The 22,366-nt window shown below is 42.2% G+C and overlaps 3 protein-coding genes across 7 annotated transcripts in view; 2 read left to right on the top strand and 1 right to left on the bottom strand.

The window, feature by feature from the left end:
• The first annotated feature begins 48 nt into the window (after positions 1-48).
• PLA2G12A (phospholipase A2 group XIIA) lies at positions 49-5,862 on the top strand. Its single transcript, XM_061355201.1, has 4 exons — positions 49-358; positions 1,442-1,518; positions 2,662-2,827; positions 4,311-5,862. The coding sequence occupies exons 1-4, from the start codon at positions 145-147 to the stop codon at positions 4,427-4,429; spliced, it is 576 nt and encodes a 191-aa protein (XP_061211185.1). The 5' UTR covers positions 49-144; the 3' UTR covers positions 4,430-5,862.
• A 4,036-nt stretch (positions 5,863-9,898) lies between these two features.
• Positions 9,899-18,930, top strand: CASP6 (caspase 6). The gene is made up of 7 exons (XM_061355200.1): positions 9,899-10,988; positions 11,756-11,798; positions 14,042-14,188; positions 14,621-14,697; positions 15,129-15,304; positions 16,699-16,855; positions 17,474-18,930. Exons 1-7 carry the CDS (start codon positions 10,910-10,912, stop codon positions 17,710-17,712), a joined length of 918 nt encoding a protein of 305 aa, XP_061211184.1. The 5' UTR covers positions 9,899-10,909; the 3' UTR covers positions 17,713-18,930.
• A 368-nt stretch (positions 18,931-19,298) lies between these two features.
• Positions 19,299-22,366, bottom strand: part of MCUB (mitochondrial calcium uniporter dominant negative subunit beta) — a 49,496-nt gene continuing 46,428 nt past the window's right edge. For all 5 annotated transcript variants that reach the window (XM_061355195.1, XM_061355199.1, XM_061355198.1 and 2 more), the window contains 3 exons: positions 22,003-22,206; positions 20,447-20,563; positions 19,299-19,499 (listed from right to left, as the gene is read on the bottom strand). In XM_061355195.1, coding sequence (XP_061211179.1) covers positions 19,422-19,499; positions 20,447-20,563; positions 22,003-22,206 — 399 coding nt within the window. In that variant the 3' untranslated portion in view covers positions 19,299-19,421. The remainder of the gene's footprint in view (positions 19,500-20,446; positions 20,564-22,002; positions 22,207-22,366) is intronic.

The raw sequence follows: 22,366 nt of genomic DNA, 5'->3' as shown, positions 1-22,366 counted from the left end.
CCACAGCGCGGCGGCGGCAGGCCCCTCCCCGCCGGGCGGGCAGGGGCGGTGCCCGGGGGGCTGGGCCGCCGCTTTGGGAGCCGGTAGGTGACGGAGAAGGCGGCGGCTTAGCGGGCGCCCGGCGCCCCGGGGCGCCGCTCAGGCATGACCCGCGCCGTGCTGCTGGTGCTGGCGACTTGCGCCTGGCTGGGCCCGCGGCCGGCGCGGTGCCAGGAGGCGCCGCCGCCGCAGACCCCCGACTGGCGGATGATGCTGAAGACCATCCGCAACGGAGTGCACAAGATCGACGTGTACCTCAACGCGGCGCTCGACCTCCTGGGCGGCGAGGACGGCCTCTGCCAGTACAAGTGCAGCGACGGTGAGGCGGGTGCTGGGGAGGGACCCCGCCGGGCCGCGGCGACCCTTGCTCTGCCGAAGCCGGCTTGCTTCAGGCGGGCGGGCCCGGCCGCGGCTGCGAGGGCGGGCGGCCGGCGCTCTCAGGGAACCGGGGCGCAGCCGCAGAGGAAACCTCACTAACAAGTTCTTATACGTGTGGATACATATATACATATACGTATATCCCTCTTGGAGGCGGCTCCCTTGTCGGGTGTCAGGCGGGCGACTCTCTGAAGGGCGTTTCTTGCAGGGTTTTCAGCGTGCCCCCAAACACAGGGTACTCACAGACCCTCTTGGTCTCTCTCGGCCGAATCGACTCACCCTCAGTTTACTGGGGTGGATGATTTGTCAAGTCACGAAAGGTGGTCAGTGGCGGCACCCTGGCTCCGCAGGAGTGGCCAGGACACCGTGAGGTTTCCTCTCTGTGGCAGAACATGCACTTTCCAAATACGCTCTTTCTTTGTTACTTTCAGTTGTGGTCTTGGTTTGTTTCTAATACAGAAACAAGGGGAGAGGGGGTAATTGTTCCAATTAACTCCACAATCTTCCTTAACTTGGGATGCAGAATTCCCTGCGTTGGTGCACTAGTAAGCGTTCAGGGAGATGCGGCTTTAGCAGTCTGCACAGATTTAAATTTTATTAATGTTAGAGTTGTAGAAATAAAGAGATGTTTCATTACAGTTAATTTTAAAGGTTAAGCTAAAAAAAATAATCAGACCACCTCTGGTGGTTAGTGGTAGTAGAAGTATCAATGAACTTACTCTAAAGTACACTTTAATGTAATGACACATCAATTTCAGTAACTCAAGCTCTTTTTTTAACTCGGGACCGAACAGTGACACTTGCTGAGGTTTCTTGTCCCTGTGTTTTAAAAAATGCTTAGTATCTCTACAGTGTCATTTGGTACGAATTGTTGATATTTAGGTGCCTCAATATATGTTTAATTTAAAAATATAACTGATACGTCTTAAGCCACACAAATGCCTGTGGTGAGTTTTAATAGCACTAAAATTCTCTGAAAAAAAAAAACCAATCTGTTTGAAGCATGATAAATTACCTTTTTCAGGATCAAAGCCCTTTCCTCGTTATGGATATAAACCATCACCACCGAATGGTTGTGGATCCCCTCTGTTTGGAGTTCAGGTGAGTACTTCCATTTCGGGTTTTTCTGTGTGTCTTCCATACATCAGTTTTCCTCGATGTAGGTAGTCTTCTCCCTCCCCTGTTCTAAGGATGAGACAGCATCCATGTACAATGTCCTTGCTTTACCATGCTTTGGTAGTAACATATGGAAAAATTTAGTATTATAAACAAACACAGCATAAACATCTTCACCATTGATATAAAATATGATAGGGATAAAATTTAATGTTGATGACTAATTTATAATTTTTGAATGTTTGGTTTAGGGTTTTGTTCTCAGAATCTTGAAAGCATTGAATAACCCCTACCGTAGCCATGTGAGAGTGGAGGGTTTGGCTCTGACTCCTTCTGTCCTTGCTGACACTAATCCATTTTGCTTAGTGCTAGAAAGAAAATACACATTAGCTTATGTACTGGATCTGGCTGGGATGGAGTTTCCTCATAGCAGGCTGCATGGTGCTGTGTTTGGGAATTTGGGCCAGAACACTGTTAGTGTTGGCTATTGCTGCACAGTGATTGCACAGCTTTAGGGCTTTCTCTTTTGCTCCCACTCTGCCTCTCCACCACCCCAGAACGCAGGCTGGGGCTGGGCAAGAGAATGGAAGGGGACACAGCAGGGGCAGCTGACCCAAGCTGGTTAGAGGGATATTCTGTACTACACAGAGTCACACTCAGAAACAAGACCTGGAATAGTGGAAGAAAGGAAGGGTGATGGTGATAGTATGTGTGTTTGGCTTCCAAGGTGGCTGTTATCACACTGGCTGGACATCCATCTGCTTGTGGGATGTGGTAAATGATTACCTTTGCACTGCTAATTTTGTGGCATTTTCTTCCTCTTCCATTCATCTGTTTAACTGTCTTTATCTCAACCTGCAAGTTTTCTTGCTTTTCCTCTTCCTAATCTCTCCCTTACAAGGAGGGGGATGGGAGGTGAGCAAGCAACTCTAGGGGTGCTTGGCTGCTGGCTGGAGCCAAACCACTGCAGCTGACTAGAGGTGAACAGCACAATGCAGAGAGAGAAGTGAATGACAGCTGCGTTGATTGCATTAGTTTGTAATTTATGACTGTTCCAGCCTATTTGTAGGCTGCATCTTTCTTAACTGGAATACTAATGGAGTGGGTGTGGGGGGATTTTCTTCACAGTTTGACATCGGTATCCCATCGATGACAAAGTGCTGCAATCACCACGACAGATGCTACGATACTTGTGGTAATACAAAAAATGATTGTGATGAGCAGTTTCAGTCCTGCCTCTCCAAAATTTGCAGAAATGTGCAGAAAACGCTTGGAATCTCAGAGCGTGTCCAGGGTAAGTGTGAATAAGCCTCTCTTTCATTTCAAGTTTAACTCGGCTTAATTGGAAAAGAATCTTTGTGCAGTGCAGTAATGCCACATTTTCATAAGCTGATGCTATTGCTGAAAGATGCCTTGTTCTGTCCCTCTTGTCATGCAGCCCAGACACTTGTACAGCACAGCAGTGACACAGCACAGGAAAATGATCAGGGCTAACACTAACCTTAAGGGGAAAAACTAATGCTTCCCCTTTAGAAGTATGAATATGAGAATATAACTTGATCAAAATGCATGTATAATTCTCGCACTTACTGTAGCATAGATGAATGTTCATTTTTCTGGTGATTTCTATATGTCTACTACGTGTGATTGCTAGTAAACTGTAGGGAAAAAATGAATTGTTTCCTTTTATGAAATCAGATACTAGAGTAATATACTGTTATAGTAGAAGTAATTAATGCTATCCTTTAGTGAATATATTTTAGGGGGGTTTAATAACAGGCCATATGGTACTCATTCTGGTTGTTGGCCTGCATCTGATGAATACATGACGTAGCCACACTTTTTAACTTGGACAGTGTCACTTTTACAGTAAGTACTCCCATAGAGAGCAGAAAATTTTTAGAACAGGCCTGTGTTTAAACTTTTCAAATTCATTTAACTGCAGCTAAGTCATGACGTTAGTGTGTAGTGTCACAGTTGGTGAATGCTCAATTCTGTTGAGCTGCTGTTGAAGACAGCAGCCTCTGCATAAATTGGGATGCAAAAAGTGAGGAGGAAAAACAGCTCTTTCATCTTTCCAGGGCCAAGTGGTGTTTTTCAGGCTTTTCAATGATCAGAGGGCTGGAGAACCTCTCCTACAAAGAGAAGCCGAGAGAATTGTGCTTGTTCAACCTGGAGAAGGCTATGGGGAGACCTTAGAGCAGGTTCTAGTACCTAAAGGGGGCCTACAAGAAATATGGAGAAGGACTTGCTACGACACGTAGTGACAGGTCAAGGGGGAATGGCTTCAAGTTGAAAGAGGGCAGATTTAGATTAGACATTAGGAAAAATTCTTCCCTGTGAGATGGTGAGCCACTGGCACAAGCTGCCCAGAGAAGCTGCGGCTGCCCCATCCCTGGGGCCCCCGTTCAAGGCCAGGTTGGACAGGGCTTTGAGCAACCTGGTCTAGTGGAAGGTGTCCCTGCCCATGGCAGGGGGAGTGGAACTAGATGACTTTTAAGGTCCTTTCCAACCCAAACCATTCTATGACTCTATGTTTCTAACACTGATAACATTCCATATGCAGTGAATTATCTTGTTCATTTTGTTCGGCGCATGAAAAATCGTTACTCGGAAATTATTCTGTATTGGCCCAGTCTTTCATTTGACAATTTATTTGCTAAGCCCAGAGAAGACTTCTTCATTCTTAGCATCATGCTCTCTTTGCCAGAGTAATTTCTGTTAGTTTCCTGTTCTCTTCAAAGAGTACTTTTAACTGAACTCCTCTTTGTTTGCAGCTTGTGAATCAACTGTTCAGCTGTTGTTTGATGTGGTTATACATTTAGGATGTAAACCATATCTGGATAGCCAGAGAGCTGCATGTATGTGTCGTTACGAGGATAAGACAGATCTCTGAAAGAAGGTACAGAGATTTCATGGTGTAGAATAAGTCAAAGACTCATCTGAAATGAAGCAAGTGTTTGGTTACAAAGTTTTATGCTTTTCAGACAGTAATATATTAGACACTGACATGAATATACTGGTTTGAAAGTCACTGTGATATTCTTCTAATGTAAAAACTGAAACAACTCTTCTTTCTCTTCCCTTTATGCCAGAAGCTTGAAACTGTAGTTAGTTTCCTTTGGTGTATGTCCACTCAGGGTAAGCTATTTTAAAACGCTACTTTAAGATTTTGAAGAAAACTCCACAATAGGGAAATCAGAGGCGCAGAAGAGTTGTATTGAATTCTCAGATGACTTTTAATATAGGTCACATTTTAGGTTTGCTAGCAGTTGATGCACCTGATAGATCCTGCTTGTGGTACAGTTGCCTTCAGTTCTCTCTGATGGATTTTGTCCCATGGATTTGTTACTAAAACAAACAGAACCAAACAAAACCCCCAAGCCCTGAGCAAGGGTGTACATCTGCACAACGTATTTCTACCTGATTCTACATCAACCTTACTTCTGCAGGACTTTTCTTATCAAATATGTTGATCCTTTTAAGGCTTGGCCACTGAAATGAATGGTTTGCAACCTAAGGATACACTTTTAATTTGACAGAATGGTGGAATGTAGTTATGTTATTTTAAAAATAAATCAAATGTTTATTTTTCAAATAGAACTCTTTTTTTTTTTTGTTATGTATTATATGCATAGAAAATATACATTGTTAAAGAAGTTGATTTATATTTTGTCTCGTGGCAGAGCTTGGTTACTGTATTGATCTTTCATTTAGTCCTTTCTGATAAAACCTAAAAGTTCCACTGTTAGGGTCAGTATGCCAAATAAACCTTTTTATTTAAAATGTCCTCTGCAAGGCTGATGGATATTTGAGCCTGTATTTGTCATCTGTTGCCATGACCTCTGTGAGGCTGAGAAACATCTGAGCCTGTACTTCAGCCACCTCTTTGCTCTCTGACTTCTTCAGCCGAAATCACCTGATATCTGAAGTATTTTGGGTTTGTTCCCTGTACTGATCTTTCGTTGCTTACCTCCAGTTGTCAGTCCTTAGTTAACTTTTGCAGTAGGCCCTCTGTCATGAAATCCTGCTCCCTTGATTCTGCTTTAGAAATCCACAGGAGGACTGAAATTGAAAATACTGTGTCTGCAAGCAGGGAGTGGAAGCCATGCTAAAAGCCTAAAATTTGCCAGACTCCTCAACTGTAACATGATTTCTCCTCTGGAAGTACTTTATATGTTTTTTCTGCATCAGTTGTTTGTGGGTTGTCTTGTTTTTCGCTAGGGCTACTAGGCAGAAAATTAACTCTTACCACAGCTGAAACCAGGACAGCTTACTGTACATGACAGTGAATGCAAGTGCCTCATAGAATAAAGTTCCTGCTAAAGTCCTTTGGCTGTGCTTCGTGGTTTCTTTTCCTATTTGTGGATATGAAGTAGCACTGTAGGACAAGTATTACTATAGTTTTACAAAACTGTGCTTGAAGAACCTGTGGTTTCTCTAAATTTTGCAAAATGTGTTTTCTGCCATAGAGTTGAAATAATTCTGAATTACCCTGGGATTCCATGGTTGGAATCCTTAAAGTCTGACAACACCAAAGCGTGGAATGGTAATGACATTGCTTGTGGAAAGTAAAAAAAGTACCGCTGTGAGTCCAAAACTCTGTAATTCAGTTAGAATTGGGTAGGAAGAGCTTAAACTAGATGCTTAAACACAGAAAATCCTCACTGTTTTTGTTCCCTTCTGTGTTGACCTTTAATTATACCATGAAAGCCTTCCAGAGTTTCCTTCAAACCATTTGTGACACAGAAAAGAGCTTTAACCCTGCTGGATAGCACTTTAATAGTTATGCTTGCAAACTAGAGGAAGCATTTGACTTCTTCCACAAAATCTTTAAGTTTTTCCTGCAGCAGAAATCCTGCAAACTACACAAATTGCATTTTACAGGCCACAGCCCCAAAATGAAGACTAGCTGTCACCCGCAGGATTAATCATACCATTAACAACTTACATATTTATATGCAAGTATAAAAAAATAATACTTGTCCTGGTTTCAGCTGGGATAGAGTTAATCTTCTTCCTAGTACCTGGTCCAGTGCTGTGTTTTGGTTTCAGCCTGAGAACCATGCTGGTAACACACAGATGTTTTAGTTGTGGCTATGCAGTGCTTAGCCTAAATCAAGGACTTTTCAGCTCCTCAGCACCCCTCCAACAAGTAGGGTGGGGGTGCACAAGAAACTGGGAGGGGGCATAACTGGGACAGTTGACCACAACTGGCCAAAGAGATACTCCATACGATACAGCATCCTGCTGTACAGTAAAACTGGGGGGAGTTGCTGGGGAATGACAGCTGTGCTATTGCTTGTGGACTGGCTGGGCATCAGTCTGCAGGTGGTGAGCAATTGCATTGTGCATCACTCGTTTTGCATATTCTTTTATCATTATTATTTTACCTTCCTTTCCAGTCCTTTTAAACTGTCTTTATCTCAACCCATGAGTTTACCTTTTTTATGATTCTCTCCTCCCTTCCGCTATGGAAGAGCAATCGAATGGCTGTGTGTTATCCGCCTGCCCTATTAAACCACAATAATACTATATATAGCAGCTCTTGGCATGTGACTCAGTATTGCATGCTTTCATGTAATCTGTAATACTCTAAATATTGCAATGATTTTACTTTTTTTTTCTTACAGGTTAAAGTCTTATTCCAGTTGTCTTCCTCAGGCTATTTTGCTTTTCTGGATGATACAGTGATAGGACAAGTGGGAATGGCTTCAAGCTGAAAGAGGAGAGATTTAGATTAGGTACTAGGAAGAAATTCTTTCCTGTGAGGATGGTGAGACACTGGCACAGGTTGCCCAGAGAAGCTGTGGCTGCCCCCTCCCTGGCAGTGTTCAAGGCCAGGCTGGATGGGGCTTTGAGCAACCTGGTCTGGGGGAAGGTGTCCCTGCCCATGGCAGGGGGTTTGGAACTGAATGATCTTTAAGGTCCATTCTGATCCAAACCATTCTGTGATCTGAACAACAGCAGTGTGTCCACAATCAAACTTACTTCTTTGAACCACGTTCCTGAAACATCCATAATACTTGTTCCAAAAATACCTACTTCCCACTTACGGTGAAGCTACTGCAACAGTCTGAAAGTGTTTCAAACATGTACATGTGCATATAACAAAAAACTTCCATATATTAAAATCAACTGAAATGCACACCAGTCAAACACTATCTTAGGCATCATACACTGTGATCACGTTCCGGGTGACTCATCTGAACACTGGCTGATTGCGTATGCTCTTCACCTCCAGCAGAACAAAGTGGAAAGCACGTTTGATTGTCTTACTAGGATCTAAGCAAACTGTTGGACTGAGGAGCAGGGCTGAGCAAGTTCAAGGTGCCGAACACAAAGCTGTTACAGAGTCCTAGATTCAGGTTTTACAGCTGCTACTTCACACTTGCTGCCAGTCGGCTTAGGGCAGCTCTAGCATGAGCTGAGAGCTGGGATTTGGAGTTTGCAAAACAATGAATCTGCTTGTTAAGAGTCTAAACGTTCCACATTTAGTGTCTTCCAGTGGAAGACACTGAGCTGTTACAATGGTATCATGTTCTAACTACAGTGTACACAAAGACAATTTAAACAATGGTTTTATCTTGATCTCACTGCCTGCTGGCAGTCTGAAGACAAGTCTAAACAAAGGGAAAGCAAGCAAAGGTAATTAGAAATACCCATGGCTCCTTCAACCAAAAAGGAGACGTCTTGTCTAAAAGGCTAAAGTCTAAAAGGCTTCATGCAAGAAGCCTGTGGAAAAACAGACCAGACTGCGTAAAAATACCCACTCTATATCCACCTCTTTTCATGCTTGTTGCAGCGATCTTGAAGAGTGTATTCATAGCTGCATTTATCCTAGTGCCTACCTAGGAATAGTCCAGATAGGAAATTCATACCTATCCATGGTACAAATCTGCAAAACTCTTATACAGAAGGATGTTTTTGTCATTGGCTTTGGTTTAGAAACTGTTCGTTTTACTTCCAACAGTAAGTGCCATACAATGAACAGGTTGGGAATATCAGCCTTTGTTATCTCAGCACTCCCTTCAGTACCTTGGGGCTCTCCTCAGAGTTCTGAGAGATCAAAGAGAACTGATGCAAGAGTAGCACAAAGCTGCAAAATTACATACACCCAGACCTCTCGAGGGTTTACATGTGGGTGCATGTCCAAAAATGCATTTTGGCTAAGAGTTTTACTGCAAGACAACAGCATGTGTCTTTAAGGGGGCTTTAAGTACAGTTCTGAAAAATCTGGATTTAGCAAACAGTAGCTTCTCGCCATGTTTCAGGACGATGCCTATGGCAGTGCAGTCCATGGAACACGGCCACTGAAGTACACATCACAGGAACACAGACAATGCGTGGCAAACTTCCAAAGTAATCGCAGACTCTCTTAACACATCCCTCAGTTTTCCCGCTTGAGTTCCCACTGACAGCGGCCGGCCTCTGCCATCTCCCGAGCAGGGACCTCAACACCAAGCCACCGGCGTTACGGATCCACCGTCTGGGAGCGGCGGTACCCCCGCAGCCCCGGGACAGCCCGAAGACCTGCAGCGTGGCCCCTCCGCTGAGCGCTGCTGCCGCAGACCCGCACGACCCAGCCGCGCTCCCTTCTATCTCCCGTCCTGTTTCTTACACAGGGGGCGACCGCCGGCGGAGGAAAAGGCAACAACCGCCCTCCTCCGAGGCGGAACGTGGGCAGGGCCGGGCCGGGCAGGCGGGCCAGTCCCGGGAAGGTGCGGCGGCGGGCTGCTTTCCTTCACGGTCATGTCGGGAGCAGAGGGTCGGCGGGAAGAGCTGAGGCGGACGGCGGGTAACGGCGGCGGTCGGGGAGGGCAGGTTAGGGCAGGGGGTAGCAGCGCCCATTGTTATCGTGCGGGGCTACTGAAGGTCTCAGCGGTCTTGGGGTCGCCTCCTGCCTTGCGGTAGGGGCTTCCAGGCGGCCTGTGGCGCCAGCGGCTCGGTGCCTGTTACCCGACGGGGACGCCCGTGCGAGGGGTTGTGGGGTGAGGGGCCCTTCCCAACCGTCGTGTGACCCGAACCGACCGAAGCTGGGGTAGTGCTGCCCGGAGGTCGCTGCAGACGCTCGCGGGGAGCGGATCCTTTGTTTCCCTTCGGAGAAAGGGTGAAGGCGCCGTGCGGGAAGGACGGCTGGCGGCGGCCAACGCGGAAGTAGACTTAAGTAGAATCCAGCGCGCCCCGCCGGGGCATGTCCTGAGTGTCCTTTCCCTCCCGCCCCCCGGCACGGCGGTTGAGGGGAAGCGGGGTCGCTTGGTCAGCGCTGAGGAAAACGGCTGGCGTCATGAACCCGGGAAGCGGCGGTGACCAGGGAGACAGGAGAAGAGAGGAGCAGCAACACTGCGTGGGTTTGGACGTCAGGGTTACAGATGTGGGGTTTGGTGCCATTTGGTTACCGGTATTTTCTACATGCTTGTCCTTTGGCCAAATGGTAGACCTCTTGATACTACAACCAGGGAAAGATGCTGTCAGATCCCAGTGCGTACCTGATCTGTGATTCCCTTGAAACAAACTCGTCTTCACAAGACTGAAGACAAATGAAGTCCCATTGAGAGCAGTCAGTTTTTACAACAAGCCTGTGTACGACAAGCAGAAAGCTTTTTGTAAATCATGATGTCTTAAGTAGAGTTTACTTGAATGAAACTGCAATATGACAGTGGCAGTGGAAGGTTGAAGACTGGGAACTGACTAAACAGGATTAGAAGAACAGGAAAATTATCTTTCCTAGATCTTTGTGGCCCAGGAATTCTGTTCTTCCTACATCTACATGACAGCATTTTCTGTATAAAAGTTTGTTGACTTAACATTTTTTATGGTCTGTTGTCCCCTTAAGGCAAAAGAATCAGCCACATCTCAGGCACACAAGCGAAAGTACAGTGTAAATTTACAGAAACAGATGCACTCTTAAAAGATCTCTGGCTTCCTATTATTGAGTCGTAGGCAGAGGTGGTGTTCCTGTGTTCTATTTACACTCATTTTCCAGCACCTGTATCATTAGTCTGACTTGCACAATATGTTTCAAGCAAACCGAAATAGCCTTTTTTTTGTGCGTTCGGGTTACTAGCGGTAATGGTAAGACTCAACACCTGAAAGTATGATCCATATTTGCCAGGGATGTGTATATGTAAATACTAACACTTAGAAGCATGTGACTTTCTTTGAGCCATCCCCTACTCTCCCGTGCTGTCATGTTCAACAGAAAAGCTTCTAAGGCAGAGTCTAGCTTTTTGCAAGTTTATTGTAATATCTTGATGAACTTTTCTCCCCTATCAATACACACCTATGTTAGTTTGTTTTGCAAAAGGCTTTAATCAGATGTGATGAAAAGATGTGAAAAGATAGTACTGTGTATGTACGAAGTAGTTTGTAAAATATGTGTATACGTGACCTATCTTCTCTTACAATTGCAGGCCATGCCCAGTTGGATAGCAGACCTACAGTAACCACTACAGGTCCAGTATAGTATATAATAGTAAAATATTGAATAAAATAGTAAAACATAATGTGGTATACAATATATATAAACATAATGTAGTAGTTAAGTCTCCATCCGTAGGAGGAGGTGCTGTGATTTTGTAGCCCATTGAGAAGGTTAAGGAAAAGGAATAAATATTTTTGGCCCAGCCATCTGCAAGTCTTTAGTTCTGATGCTCCCAAGATGTGCATGTTCCCAGTTGTTCCCACAGTGTTATCTTTATGTGCTTTCTCTTACTGGAGATTCTTATGTGAATCTAGTTTAGCAGAAGAAAAGGTATAAATCTTGCATCTTCTCAGTTGTCATGAGCTATACATACTGTTACACTACCTACTATGACTCACATGCTGCATCCAATGTCAGAGACTGATCAGCTTTGCATTATCAGCATTACTGAAAGAAACATCAGTGTATTTTCAGATTATGTGAAATCATAAATACTGAGTTAGACACTGTTTAAATACAGCCAGCTAGTTATACAAAATCATGATCTCTGAATATGTCTATGTAGATACAGATACACAGATATAAAATATGCGTGTCTTGACCACCTAAAATTCAGGACTTTAAGAAGAGCCTCCAAAAGCTAATGAAGCCGTTTAACTGCATGCCTACTCACCTCATGTGTGAATGAGCTTTTGGTTCACATTAACAGCTAAACTTTAAGGCTGGATGCACAAGTTCTAATTGTTTCTTTTCAATGAATGATTTAGTGGCTAAATCTCTTTTTGATGTCTCTAACAGATGGAAATCAGAACATCACAGAAGTAGATGCGCTTGATGTAAGGTAAAGTTCTGATGGCAGTGACAGGGAGATTGCCCATGGCACTGAGGTCAGTGCAGGGTTTTCTGATTTTTGTGAAGAACAGGGCTAAATTATTCAGCTCATCTCCACCCACTCGTAGAACACGTGTCTAGTTTCAACTATGCCAGATGTAGAACCAGCTTTGTTATCGTGAAGGCATGCAGGAGGGATTCCTAGGAGTGGGCTGCTTTTATGTTAGGTAATGTGCAAAGATTGTGGCAAAAGTACCATCATAATCTAAGGAACAATTGGGCAGACTAAGTGATAAGAGTGTAGCACATGAATATGTTCCTCTAGAAGGAGGGTAAAGGGACCACAGGATAGTGATTACATGAATTTTTCTTCTCCATCTTTTGACATCATATAGCCCTGGAAGAGTTAACTACATGCCCAGTAACTTCCTTTGCTTCACCTGCTCAGTGAATACAGCTAAGCAGAGGAAGAGCTATTTAGGGAAAGACACCCTGTAATGGTCACTCACAGGATCCAGGGACTGGTCTGTCCAAAATCCCTACCAGCCCTACCTCCAGCTGTATCCTAAGGAAGATAAATTGCCAAAATCCAAATAAACTCAGGTATTGGTACAGGTGAAATACCATTCATAATTACATGGCTAATGTTGAGAATCTTTGCATTTCATCATGGTAAATACTCTAACTGGGGGAAGTGTGAGAAAGCACCCCACTTTTCCTATTGGTTATCCAGCCAATGTTGTAGAAACATTGATGCTAAGAGTCATCAGATGCTAAGAATCATACATAATTCCTGTTCCCTATTGAATGCTCAGATGTTACAAAAAGATGTTTTATGAATGGGATGATGATAATAAAGTGGAGAAGCAGAAATAGTTTAAGGATAACTTTGGTCATTTTATAATGAAACAAAAGCATTTGGCTGATGAAACTGCACTCTAATGTCTGCAGGCAAATATTCCAAGCAACCTCCTTAACTTTTGAGATCAGATGAAACAGGCCGTTCTCAGGGTGGTATGGCCATGGGTAAAACACACTGTATGCGTGCCAACATGCTGATCCCCAGCACAATCAGCAGGCAGGTCTCAAGGGTATTCAAAGGCTATCCAAAATCTTCAAAGCTATCTAATGCTTCTGTAAATAGCCTGGTGGGGGACCAGGGGTGTTAAGGGAATGACTCCTTCATAGATTGACCACCCAAGGAGAAAAAAAAAATGCACCAAACTGACCATTCCATAGCAGGAAATCCCCCCCCCTCCCCCCGACCCAGTTACATGCCAAAAATAACAGCTGTCACAGAGCCAGTCCTAGGGCAGCATGACCTGGACTGTCATTCTGTGTACCTGTAATGCTGTCCTTGTCTACTGCCAGAGCGTTGTAGTTTACGTTTTCTGCCCCAATATGTCTGTGTCTACAAAAGCAGTAAGATTGTCTGCTTTGTCTCTCAAAATACAGCTATGCCAACACTTGGAAACCACCTTTTGGGTCCAAGTGCACAGTCCATAGGTGTGCTATCACAGATTTCTATGTTGCGTTTTGCTCATAAAGCAGTAAAATTGCTCAATACAACTCCAAACATCACACTAATTGCCATGATAAAGTCCTTTTCCTAGAAGCTGGGTAGGTCATTTGTTCTGTCCTTCAGAACAACACTGTCCTTCATCTTTAGGATGTTGACAGCTGGTTGCTAAAAACTTGGATGCATAGCTTTGGTTTAGTTTTCTTTAATTTCTTCTCCCTTTGCAAGATACACCGGGCATACCACCTCATCACTTGTTTATTGCTTATGATGCAGCACTTGGTTTAGTTAGAAGAACCTGAAGCAGCTACAATTCCAAGTATATAAGCACTATTCAGTTATGTTAAAATAATACGTAGCTGTAACATGGAGACTTGAAGCCAAGTATAAAGTGCACTGTTATATGCCCTATAGTGTTACTAATGAGACAGCCTCCTGACAAGAGGAAATACAAATACACTGTAGAGAAACTAACTGTTCAGCTACCTGATGGAGTCTAGTACGCAGTCAACACTTCTTTTTACTGAATTACTTAACAAACCCAAGATTTTAAAAATATCTAGCAATTTAGGCTCTTCGTAAAATATTGCACATTTTGAGGTCTTGTCTTCTAAAAATAGATCCTCCAAGTCTTTAGTCAACAAGAACAAAATCTCAGCTAGCAGCAATACAGGAAGGGAATTCAATTAGCCATTAACTCATTAATTAAGAATGTTTTCCACCTCTGGCAACAGGCAAACCCTTGATCCTGCAGTGCAATACAAAATGAACCATCGAAGAAGAGGAACTGCATTAATCTTCAATCATGAGCACTTTTTTTGGCATTTAAAGCTGACAGACAGACGTGGCACGCTTGCAGACAGAAACAATTTAAAACGCAGGTAAGAAACTTGGTTTCTCTACTACAGCTTAAAAAGCTAAGCTTCAGAATTAATGTTCATAAAAGCAGTTACCCACATCTTACATTTAAGTATAGAACAAAAGATTTTGCAGACAGAAGCACCTATGCAACCTTGGCAAAGAAAGCTGTAATAAGAAAGCTTCAAGGGACGTTGCTTTAAGTCACAGAAACTGCTGGCAGAAGTCCTGTGATTTCAGTGAGTCCAGAGCTCTCTGAGGACAAACTCTCTGAAACAACTTTAGGTGTCACACCTGCACTTGACACCAGTTTGAGTTCAGCTTTAGTATATGCTCTCCTAAATAATGCATACATGGGAATATTCATTCTCCTGCAGGAAAACCAACTGAGCTCGTAAGAACCGATGTATAATTTAAGCAAAATTTTTACTAATACTCATGTGTTTTAACAATAGTTTGACAGACCTTGGGTTTGAAGTCAGACATTTTGATGATCTGAAAGCAGAAGATGTACTGCAGAAAATTTCTGAAGGTAGGAGGCTACATATTTCTTATGTCTAACAATTTGTAGCAGAATTTCCAGATATCTTTTCTTCCATTCTCTCTGTTCATCCAACCTAAAATGATTTTTGTGCAGAAGGAAGTTGTTTAACGTTAGAAAAACTTAGGCTTCAGATTATTTTATTGCAGAGTAAGCGAAGCTTCTGTGGAGATAACTAATGAAGTTGCCAAGAGTTGAAAGAAAGTGACTGCGTAACATTATTCTTCCTACTTTTAGTGGTTTTTACCTTCAGCCATGTTAAATCGTTGCACCTCCAAAATCTTTGCAGTATTCACTATCTGAAAATAGGGTTTATTTGAAACAGGACTAATCAGATTGAATGAGATATGATACAAATGTACAATGTTTTCTAAGCCTAAAGATCACCATTTAGTCATCTAAACAGCAGTTGACTATTTCAGCCTCCAAGGATGACCACAGTAATGCCGACTGTTTTGTTTGTGTGTTCCTGAGTCATGGCGAGAATGATCATGTTTATGCATACGATACCTACATCAAAATTGAGACAATCACTGACATGTTCAGAGGAGACAAGTGCCAGAGTCTGGTAGGAAAACCGAAGATATTTATCATTCAGGTAAGATGTTTGTTTCTGCATTCAGTGAAGTTAACTCTGACCTATGTGTTCTTGTAATATAGGAGTTGGTTTTCCTAACACAATCCTTCTACAAGGGAAAGTTTTTGCATCTTGAGGAAAGAAATTATGGAAAATTGTTCCTTAAAGAATTTAAGACAAGGACTCTTCAAAAAAAAGCAACAAGCAAACCAAACAAACCAACCCTTATGTATATGAGTGTTATTATTACGATTCTAGCTGTATTTAATAAGAAACCCAAACTAAGCACTTGTCAAATTGATTATGAGTGTATATTTTTGTTTCAGGGTTTGGTTGGTTTTTTTTTTTTTTAGTTGGTTGGGTTTTCTTCTCTGTTTCTTTTTTGTCCATGACCAGTACTTGGCATCTCTGTAGAATTCAAAGGATCAATTTAAGGCTTTAGTGTCTCAGAAATACAGTTTGTGCTAAGTGGCCAAATAAATCCCATATGTAACCCCCCGTTTCGCTCCTCTGTTCTCAGAATAATGCAAGTTGGAAGGGATCTTCAGGGTCTCTGCTCCAGCCTCCTGTTCAAAGCAAGAGTCAGCTATGGGGTCAAACCAGGTTATACAGGGCTTTTTCCCATCTTTATTCAGATTACAATTAGCAAACTCATGAGAGAAGCTGGCCCTCAGCAGATTGTAACTGTAGGACTTTATTCAGCACTGCCTTGCCAGCAGGTCTGAGGGAGCTGATTGTTCTTCTCTACTCAGTACTGGTGAGCTGCACCTGAAGTACTGTGTCCAGTTCTGGGTTCCCTAGTACAACACAAATATGGACTTTCTGAAGTGAGTCCTGCAAAGGGCCACAACGATAACTGAGGGACTGGAACATCTCATATGAGGAAAGGCTGAGAGAGCTGGGGCTGTTCAGCTTGGAGATGGCTGCTCAGGGGAAATCTTATCAATGTTATAAACAGCTGGGGGAAGTCAATACAGAAGAGGCACAAATTAAAACACACAAAATTCCATCTAAACACAAGAAAACACTTTTTTACTCTGAGGGTGGTCAAACACCCTCACAGTAAGAGAAGAAAGTCACTCAGCTGCAGAGTCTCCCTCTGTGAAGACAGTTGAAAACTGACAGTCCTGGACAACTTACTCTAGCTTAAGCCTAGGGGGTTGGACAAGGTGATTTCAAGAGGATCAAGAGATCCCTTCCAATCTCAGTGATTCTGTGATCATCTCAAGCTTTTTCTGGGCTTCATCACAGGTGTTTTAACTGACAGAGAAGCAAATGGGTCTTTATGAATTCAGACTCATGGTAATGTGGAAACATCTAACAAGAGAAGTCCCCTCTGGTTTGCATCAGGAATGTCATGCTAACATAGGTGAGCTTGGAAGAAGTGAAAGCGTAACAGTACTTCTAATCAACAGGCATGTCGAGGTGATAAACATGATGATCCAGTTATTGTTCAGGATTCACTAGACGGTAGTGATAAATCCATTGTCAATGAGACTGAAGTGGACGCAGCTGGTATCTGTACCCTGCCTGCTGGTGCAGACTTTATCATGTGCTACTCTGTGGCACAAGGTAAGTTCTAGTATTTTACCTTCAGTGTCTGATACTTCACCATAACAAACTTTAACATTTATTCATTTTGCAGTCAAAATAATGAGTACAGTTCCAAGTCATCTGTTTTATATGTCTGATAAGTGACATCTTGTGTGGGAAAGAGCCTCACATATTAAGGAAAAAGTGAAAATAAACTATCAAGGTTGCAGTTAATTTGCTAAGAAGAAACATTCTCATTAATCTTGCTGCTGAGCTGTCTGCTGGCAGCAAGCATTCCCTTCTTTTCCAGGACTGTAGGATTCTAGTGGCTTACAAATTTCACTGCACTTACATGGCTGTTCTCTCTGCTCCTCCATGTATCTTGCCCTCAGTCCCATCTGCTTTCTTGTAATGTGCAGATGCAATCCTGTCAGCTGTCAGCCCCTGAACCACGCTCATCTTGGCTAAGCACTGAAAGTGATCTCAAAGCCATTTCTGATCTACAATTCCCAGTGAAATTACATAATTGGCAAAGTAAGATTTACACCCATTAGTAATCCCTTGCGGATGCAGCTAGCAAGCAGTAATTCTCCATGTGTTTTTCAAATGGCATCACTATTTACATTTGGATAATTTTATGTTCCTCTTCTAAAACAGGTTACTTTTCTCATCGTGAAACTGTAAATGGCTCCTGGTACATTCAAGATTTGTGCGAGGCACTGAGGAAGCACGGCTCTTCCTTGGAGTTCACAGAACTTCTTACTCTCGTTAACAGGAAAGTATCTTATCGCAAAGTGGATATGTGCAGAGACATTAATGCTATAGGAAAAAAACAGATTCCTTGTTTTGCCTCAATGTTAACTAAAAAATTGTATTTTCATCCAAAATCTAAGTAGGTTGTTACTGAATAATGACAACCATTAACTAGTACTCACTGCAGAGGTGAAAGACACACCATCTTAGTTCGGGAGACTAATATTCCACAAGATTGTTTGCAAAAATACTGGGATCAAACTTTATAGTTTGCATACATAATAGTCTCCAAAATCTTAAAGCAATTTTAAAGCTAGTTTTACAGCTCTGCTCTTCTCAGGGAATTTGGGAAATGTTGACTGATGCAAAACTATTAGGTGCTCAGATTTTATGGGAACTGGTACTCTAGATTACTTTTTTCCTTAAAAGTTTTTTGGTGTCTAACTATGGCACATTTTAATATTTGCAGAACATTTCAAATGTTGCATTAGGTTAACTTGCTCCAAGAGCACAGTTGATAGGGAATACGTAGGGCATATTCTGAAATTTGTGGACAGCAGTATCCACCTTCCAATTTCTGAGCATTTATTGAGCTTTTTAAATGTTGTTTTTTTTCTCTCAACACTAAAGAGGACCTTAATTACTTGAGTACGATTATAGCATTAATATAGATAGAAGACTGCTTTTTTGCAACATCATTTATGTTTGGGGCACAACTACAGCTTGCTGGTGCTTTGTATCCTCAGGAGAAAAGCAAGCAGTAGTTAAGTGAGACCATGCACCACTTGCTTAGTGTGACTTTGGGTAAGCTCACCTTGCACGTATCTCTAAAGCACATCATTTCAAGATTCCAGGCTTACTTACAACTTCTGGTCATCTCTAGGCAGCTCTGCAAAATACTATATACACAAGCCTTCATACTAAGGACCTTGGTTCTGGATCAGCCTTTTTCTCCTCTTGGCCTCAGAGGAGATCACTCATACTGTCACTGTGTACATAAAAGTGATGGTGCATTTGTCACCATAGGACATTTCAGCATAGGATTGTTACTACTGCAGCATCAGCAGTAGCTCAATGATACTGACTGGAAGCAAATATTTCTTTTATTATTTTTTACATTATTGGTACATATGCTTAACTCTGGGGGACAGTGGAGAACTTGAGAAAAGTGTCTTAATCCACTTTCCTGGGTATGAAGTAATTGATTTAATGGCTCTGCTTCAGTTAAATCTTTCCATATACCATATCCTGGCTCATAGATGTTAAGTCTTCCTATGGCTATTTTTAAGCTTTGTATAAATCATGTCTGTCTGATTTTTTTTATAAATTCTTTCAATAAAATACAACCATGAAAGGAAATATTTTATAGTAAATGAGTTTGCTCTTATTTTTCCAGCAATATTTACTAAAAAAAAGCTTACTTGTGATGCACGCCTAACCTCACCAGTAGTGTTACACCTGCAAGAGTCAATGCTCATACCTGGGAAGAGGAAACAGTAATTTCAGGGAAAAAATCCTTAACGCAGAAGTTAATTATTCTATGAGCTACTGCTGTGCCATAGTAAATGGTACTAATAAAACACCCCTGTCATTTTACTAACAGGCAGAATGCCTCCATTTTAGTAAGGAGATTTGACAAATATCTTGAAGAAATTCAGCAGCTTCTTCATAGGATTTAAAAACAAAAAAACTCAAAAAACAAACAAACAAAACCATCAAGCAACCACACAATTTTTATACATATTTATTGCAACTTTCAAAACTGTATGGTCAAAAATATCCAGTTGCTATAGAGCAACAAAGTGTTTCTATCAGCTTTGAAAGAGCAATTCTAATATATACAAAACCAAAGTCAGTCCTTGTCGTTGATTTCCTGGACTGGGAGCCTCAGTTGCAGAGTCTGGCGCAGGCGCCTGAGCGATTCTTCTGCCTGCCAGTACAAGAAAGAGTGAGAGTTCATCCTTCTGCAGCCCCCCATATTCTCATTCTCTTTCACACATCCCATATCTTTCTCAGAAGGCATTGGTCTTTCGCAAGGAAACAAACTAATCAAATGGAAGGCACTGAACATTAACAGACCTGCTCAGGTCGTTCAGCCAGTCTCCAGAGAGAAGCATCTGCCTTGCCCACCCAGCCATTCACCCACACCCCGAAGTACTATTTTCCTGAAATTAAAATCACAAAATTTATGTTCTCAGGCTACTGAAAAAGTATCAAACTCTAGCCTTATGTCAAATGTGGCTCATGAAATGATACTTGAACTGAAATTATGGGTAGTTTCAATTTTCTTCTATGAGACACTGAGCAAAAGGCTGGTGAGATGGGATGAGGGGGTAAGAAATGAGGAGCGAGAGATCTGCTACACTTTTTCCTGAAGACCACAAAAAGTTTCTCCTTTTCCATCCCATTGTCTGTATTCTATAAATCTAAGCTTTTACTTTAGGAATAGGATTAAGATGTTAGATCCCGAACTCTGCAAGACATTCATTCTCCTTCCACGGAAGGGAGGAGGATTGTGTTACCACAGCAGTGCAGCAAACATACTGTCTCCAAAGGCAATACAGCTTTCTAGTGAAATGGCAAAAAATGCAACACAGTAGAATATGAAAAAATGGGTGTTCAGGGCTGATAAACTGACTTACTTGTTTTGAATTAAATTCATAAAGGTCTCCCTTTTTGATGACTTACTGAAGCAGTTTATATGTCAGTAGGAAACCCTGTATGGTCATTTAAACAACTGAAACTAGGTGACAAATAATACACTTTTAAATGTAAGTAGCAAACCTTGAGGTCAATTTTCTATTAGCTTAGAGTTTACTGAAAAATTCTTAAGCAAGCCAGAGGCTACCTCATTATTTAAGGACTGTATTTAAATACCTCTGCTATGTTTTCTTTGAGCTGGTTGTATCGTTCCACATTAAAATGCTGTTTTTTGCATTTCCGATAGAAGTAGTGGAGGAACTGCCTGTCTCTTGCATCGGAGTAAATGTAGTCCTGGTGAAGAAAGCAGGGCACATATTTGGGGTTAGCAAGAAAACTGAGTAGAGGTCCATTTCAGGAAGATTTATTAGTTCAACATGCACATGTTCTGTTAAGAGACTATATATGAAGTTAGGTTCTATAGGTCGTAAGGGCCTTTTAGACATACGGTAGGAACCATTTCTTTCTCATCTACAGAAATTTTCAATTACAATAAGGACACAGCATGATCTTCATGACTGGAGCCACTGACTAAGTCAACTTGGACACTGCTTCCAAGGAGTCAGAAAAAACTTCAGCTACTATTTCTCAAAGACTTATTTGAAAGTCTCAAGCAATGGTGTCAGCAGCTGTTCAAAAAAGCCAAGTACTAAGCTCTCTACCTACTCATATACCAAAAGCAGGAATGCTTTAGCCTCTATTAAAAATCACTGAGGAAGAGTAAAACTTGCATTCAGAGCCAGTAATAGTCAAGCAAAGTAGTAATCTCTCTACCTACTCATATACAAAAAGCAGGAATGCTTTAGCCTCTCTTAAAAATCAGTGAGGAGGAGTAAAATTTGCATTCAGATCCAGTTCTTCATAAAAACAGACATGTCTCCCCTTTTCACTAAAGGAGCCTGATGTCTTATGAAGTCTATAGTTCTACGGGCATTATGGAAGGAAGTGCTGGCTGCTCTGCCACGTACCTCCATAACAAAAAGACTTTCATATCACACCAGTTCAACACCAAGATGTCCACTCTGGGAGTAAAGTACAGAGCTAAACCAGGCAAAAGAAACATTTCTCGAAGTCTTACAGTCTGTATTGTGTAGCTCAGTTAAGATCTGGTCTTTATGTTGGTCAGCAAATGTTTTTTCCTCTAAACAATGCCTGTTCCCTGCTCCATTTCAGCTCTCTCAGGTTTACCTCCATTCATCAATGGAGGTAAATCTATTTTCCAGTGTCAAGGAAAAGCAGTCAGATTATGAAGAGCAAAGCAATAACATTTTTTCAGGCACTGAACTGGATATATTTCAATAACACAGCTGCAAAAGTTCCAAAGAGTTTGGTACTCTGCATCATTTATACATAAACTCCACCAAATAAAAGCTGCTGTTCAGGGATTTGCTTCTGTAAGGCAGCATTCCTAAAACTGGCACAGCAGTACTATTTGCTCTCCAGTTTCAGCAATGAGCAGTGTGCTGTTTACTACTCAAAGTGATCTACAAAATATTAAAAGGGAACACTAATAAGATTTATTTAATAAGTGGCTGGTATGGAAGTTCATGTGTAACAGTTACCTGGCATGATTTCGTACAATGTAATGTTCATGTCCAGCCCCGTTAGGGATCAACCAGGTCTGATGGCAAGGCTACTTACTGAATTGTATTTTCATCAGCCAAATACTGTGATTTTCAGAGTCAGTTTTCCTCCTCTACAATACTCCAGACATTTACAAAACAAGGCCTTACCTGTTTAGTAAGAATAAAGTAGGCATAGAAAGCCATGGCACTCCCGTAAGTGATGAAGTATGTGACTGGCTCCATGATGTCCCATGAATAGACCCACCATGTGAGCCATGCCAACGCTCCCCCTTGGGTAGACATCAGAGCTAGGCCGACCCATAGAAGCCTGGTGGTCTTTGCATTCGCATTGACTGCAATTCTGGCTTTCATCTAAGGAAAAGAAACAGAGCAACCTGTTCAAGCAAATACGAGTGCTCCCCTGATGTGATAGGACAAGGGGTAATGGGTTAAATCTTAAACAGAGGGAGTTTGGATATACGGAAGAAGTTCTTTACTGTAAGGGTGGTGAGGAACTGAAAGGGTGGTAATA

Source organism: Neopsephotus bourkii, unplaced genomic scaffold (assembly GCF_033783945.1).
Source record: "Neopsephotus bourkii isolate Nb327-2 ecotype Australia unplaced genomic scaffold, CSIRO-AGI_Nbou_v1 NB_787, whole genome shotgun sequence".
In the NCBI taxonomy this organism is placed as follows: Eukaryota; Metazoa; Chordata; class Aves; order Psittaciformes; family Psittacidae; genus Neopsephotus; species Neopsephotus bourkii.
The sequence above is the reverse complement of the archived record's forward strand: the minus strand, read 5'-3'. Positions and strand labels throughout refer to the sequence as shown.

Coding starts and splice junctions, on each gene's coding strand:
- PLA2G12A (XM_061355201.1), top strand. CDS start 145: ATGACCCGCGCCGTGCTGCTGGTGCTGGCGACTTGCGCCTGGCTGGGC. Junction 359..1,441: donor CCAGTACAAGTGCAGCGACG/GTGAGGCGGGTG, acceptor TACCTTTTTCAG/GATCAAAGCCCTTTCCTCGT. Junction 2,828..4,310: donor AATCTCAGAGCGTGTCCAGG/GTAAGTGTGAAT, acceptor CTTTGTTTGCAG/CTTGTGAATCAACTGTTCAG.
- CASP6 (XM_061355200.1), top strand. CDS start 10,910: ATGTGTATACGTGACCTATCTTCTCTTACAATTGCAGGCCATGCCCAG. Junction 10,989..11,755: donor ACCTACAGTAACCACTACAG/GTCCAGTATAGT, acceptor TGTCTCTAACAG/ATGGAAATCAGAACATCACA. Junction 14,189..14,620: donor AGAAACAATTTAAAACGCAG/GTAAGAAACTTG, acceptor TTTTAACAATAG/TTTGACAGACCTTGGGTTTG.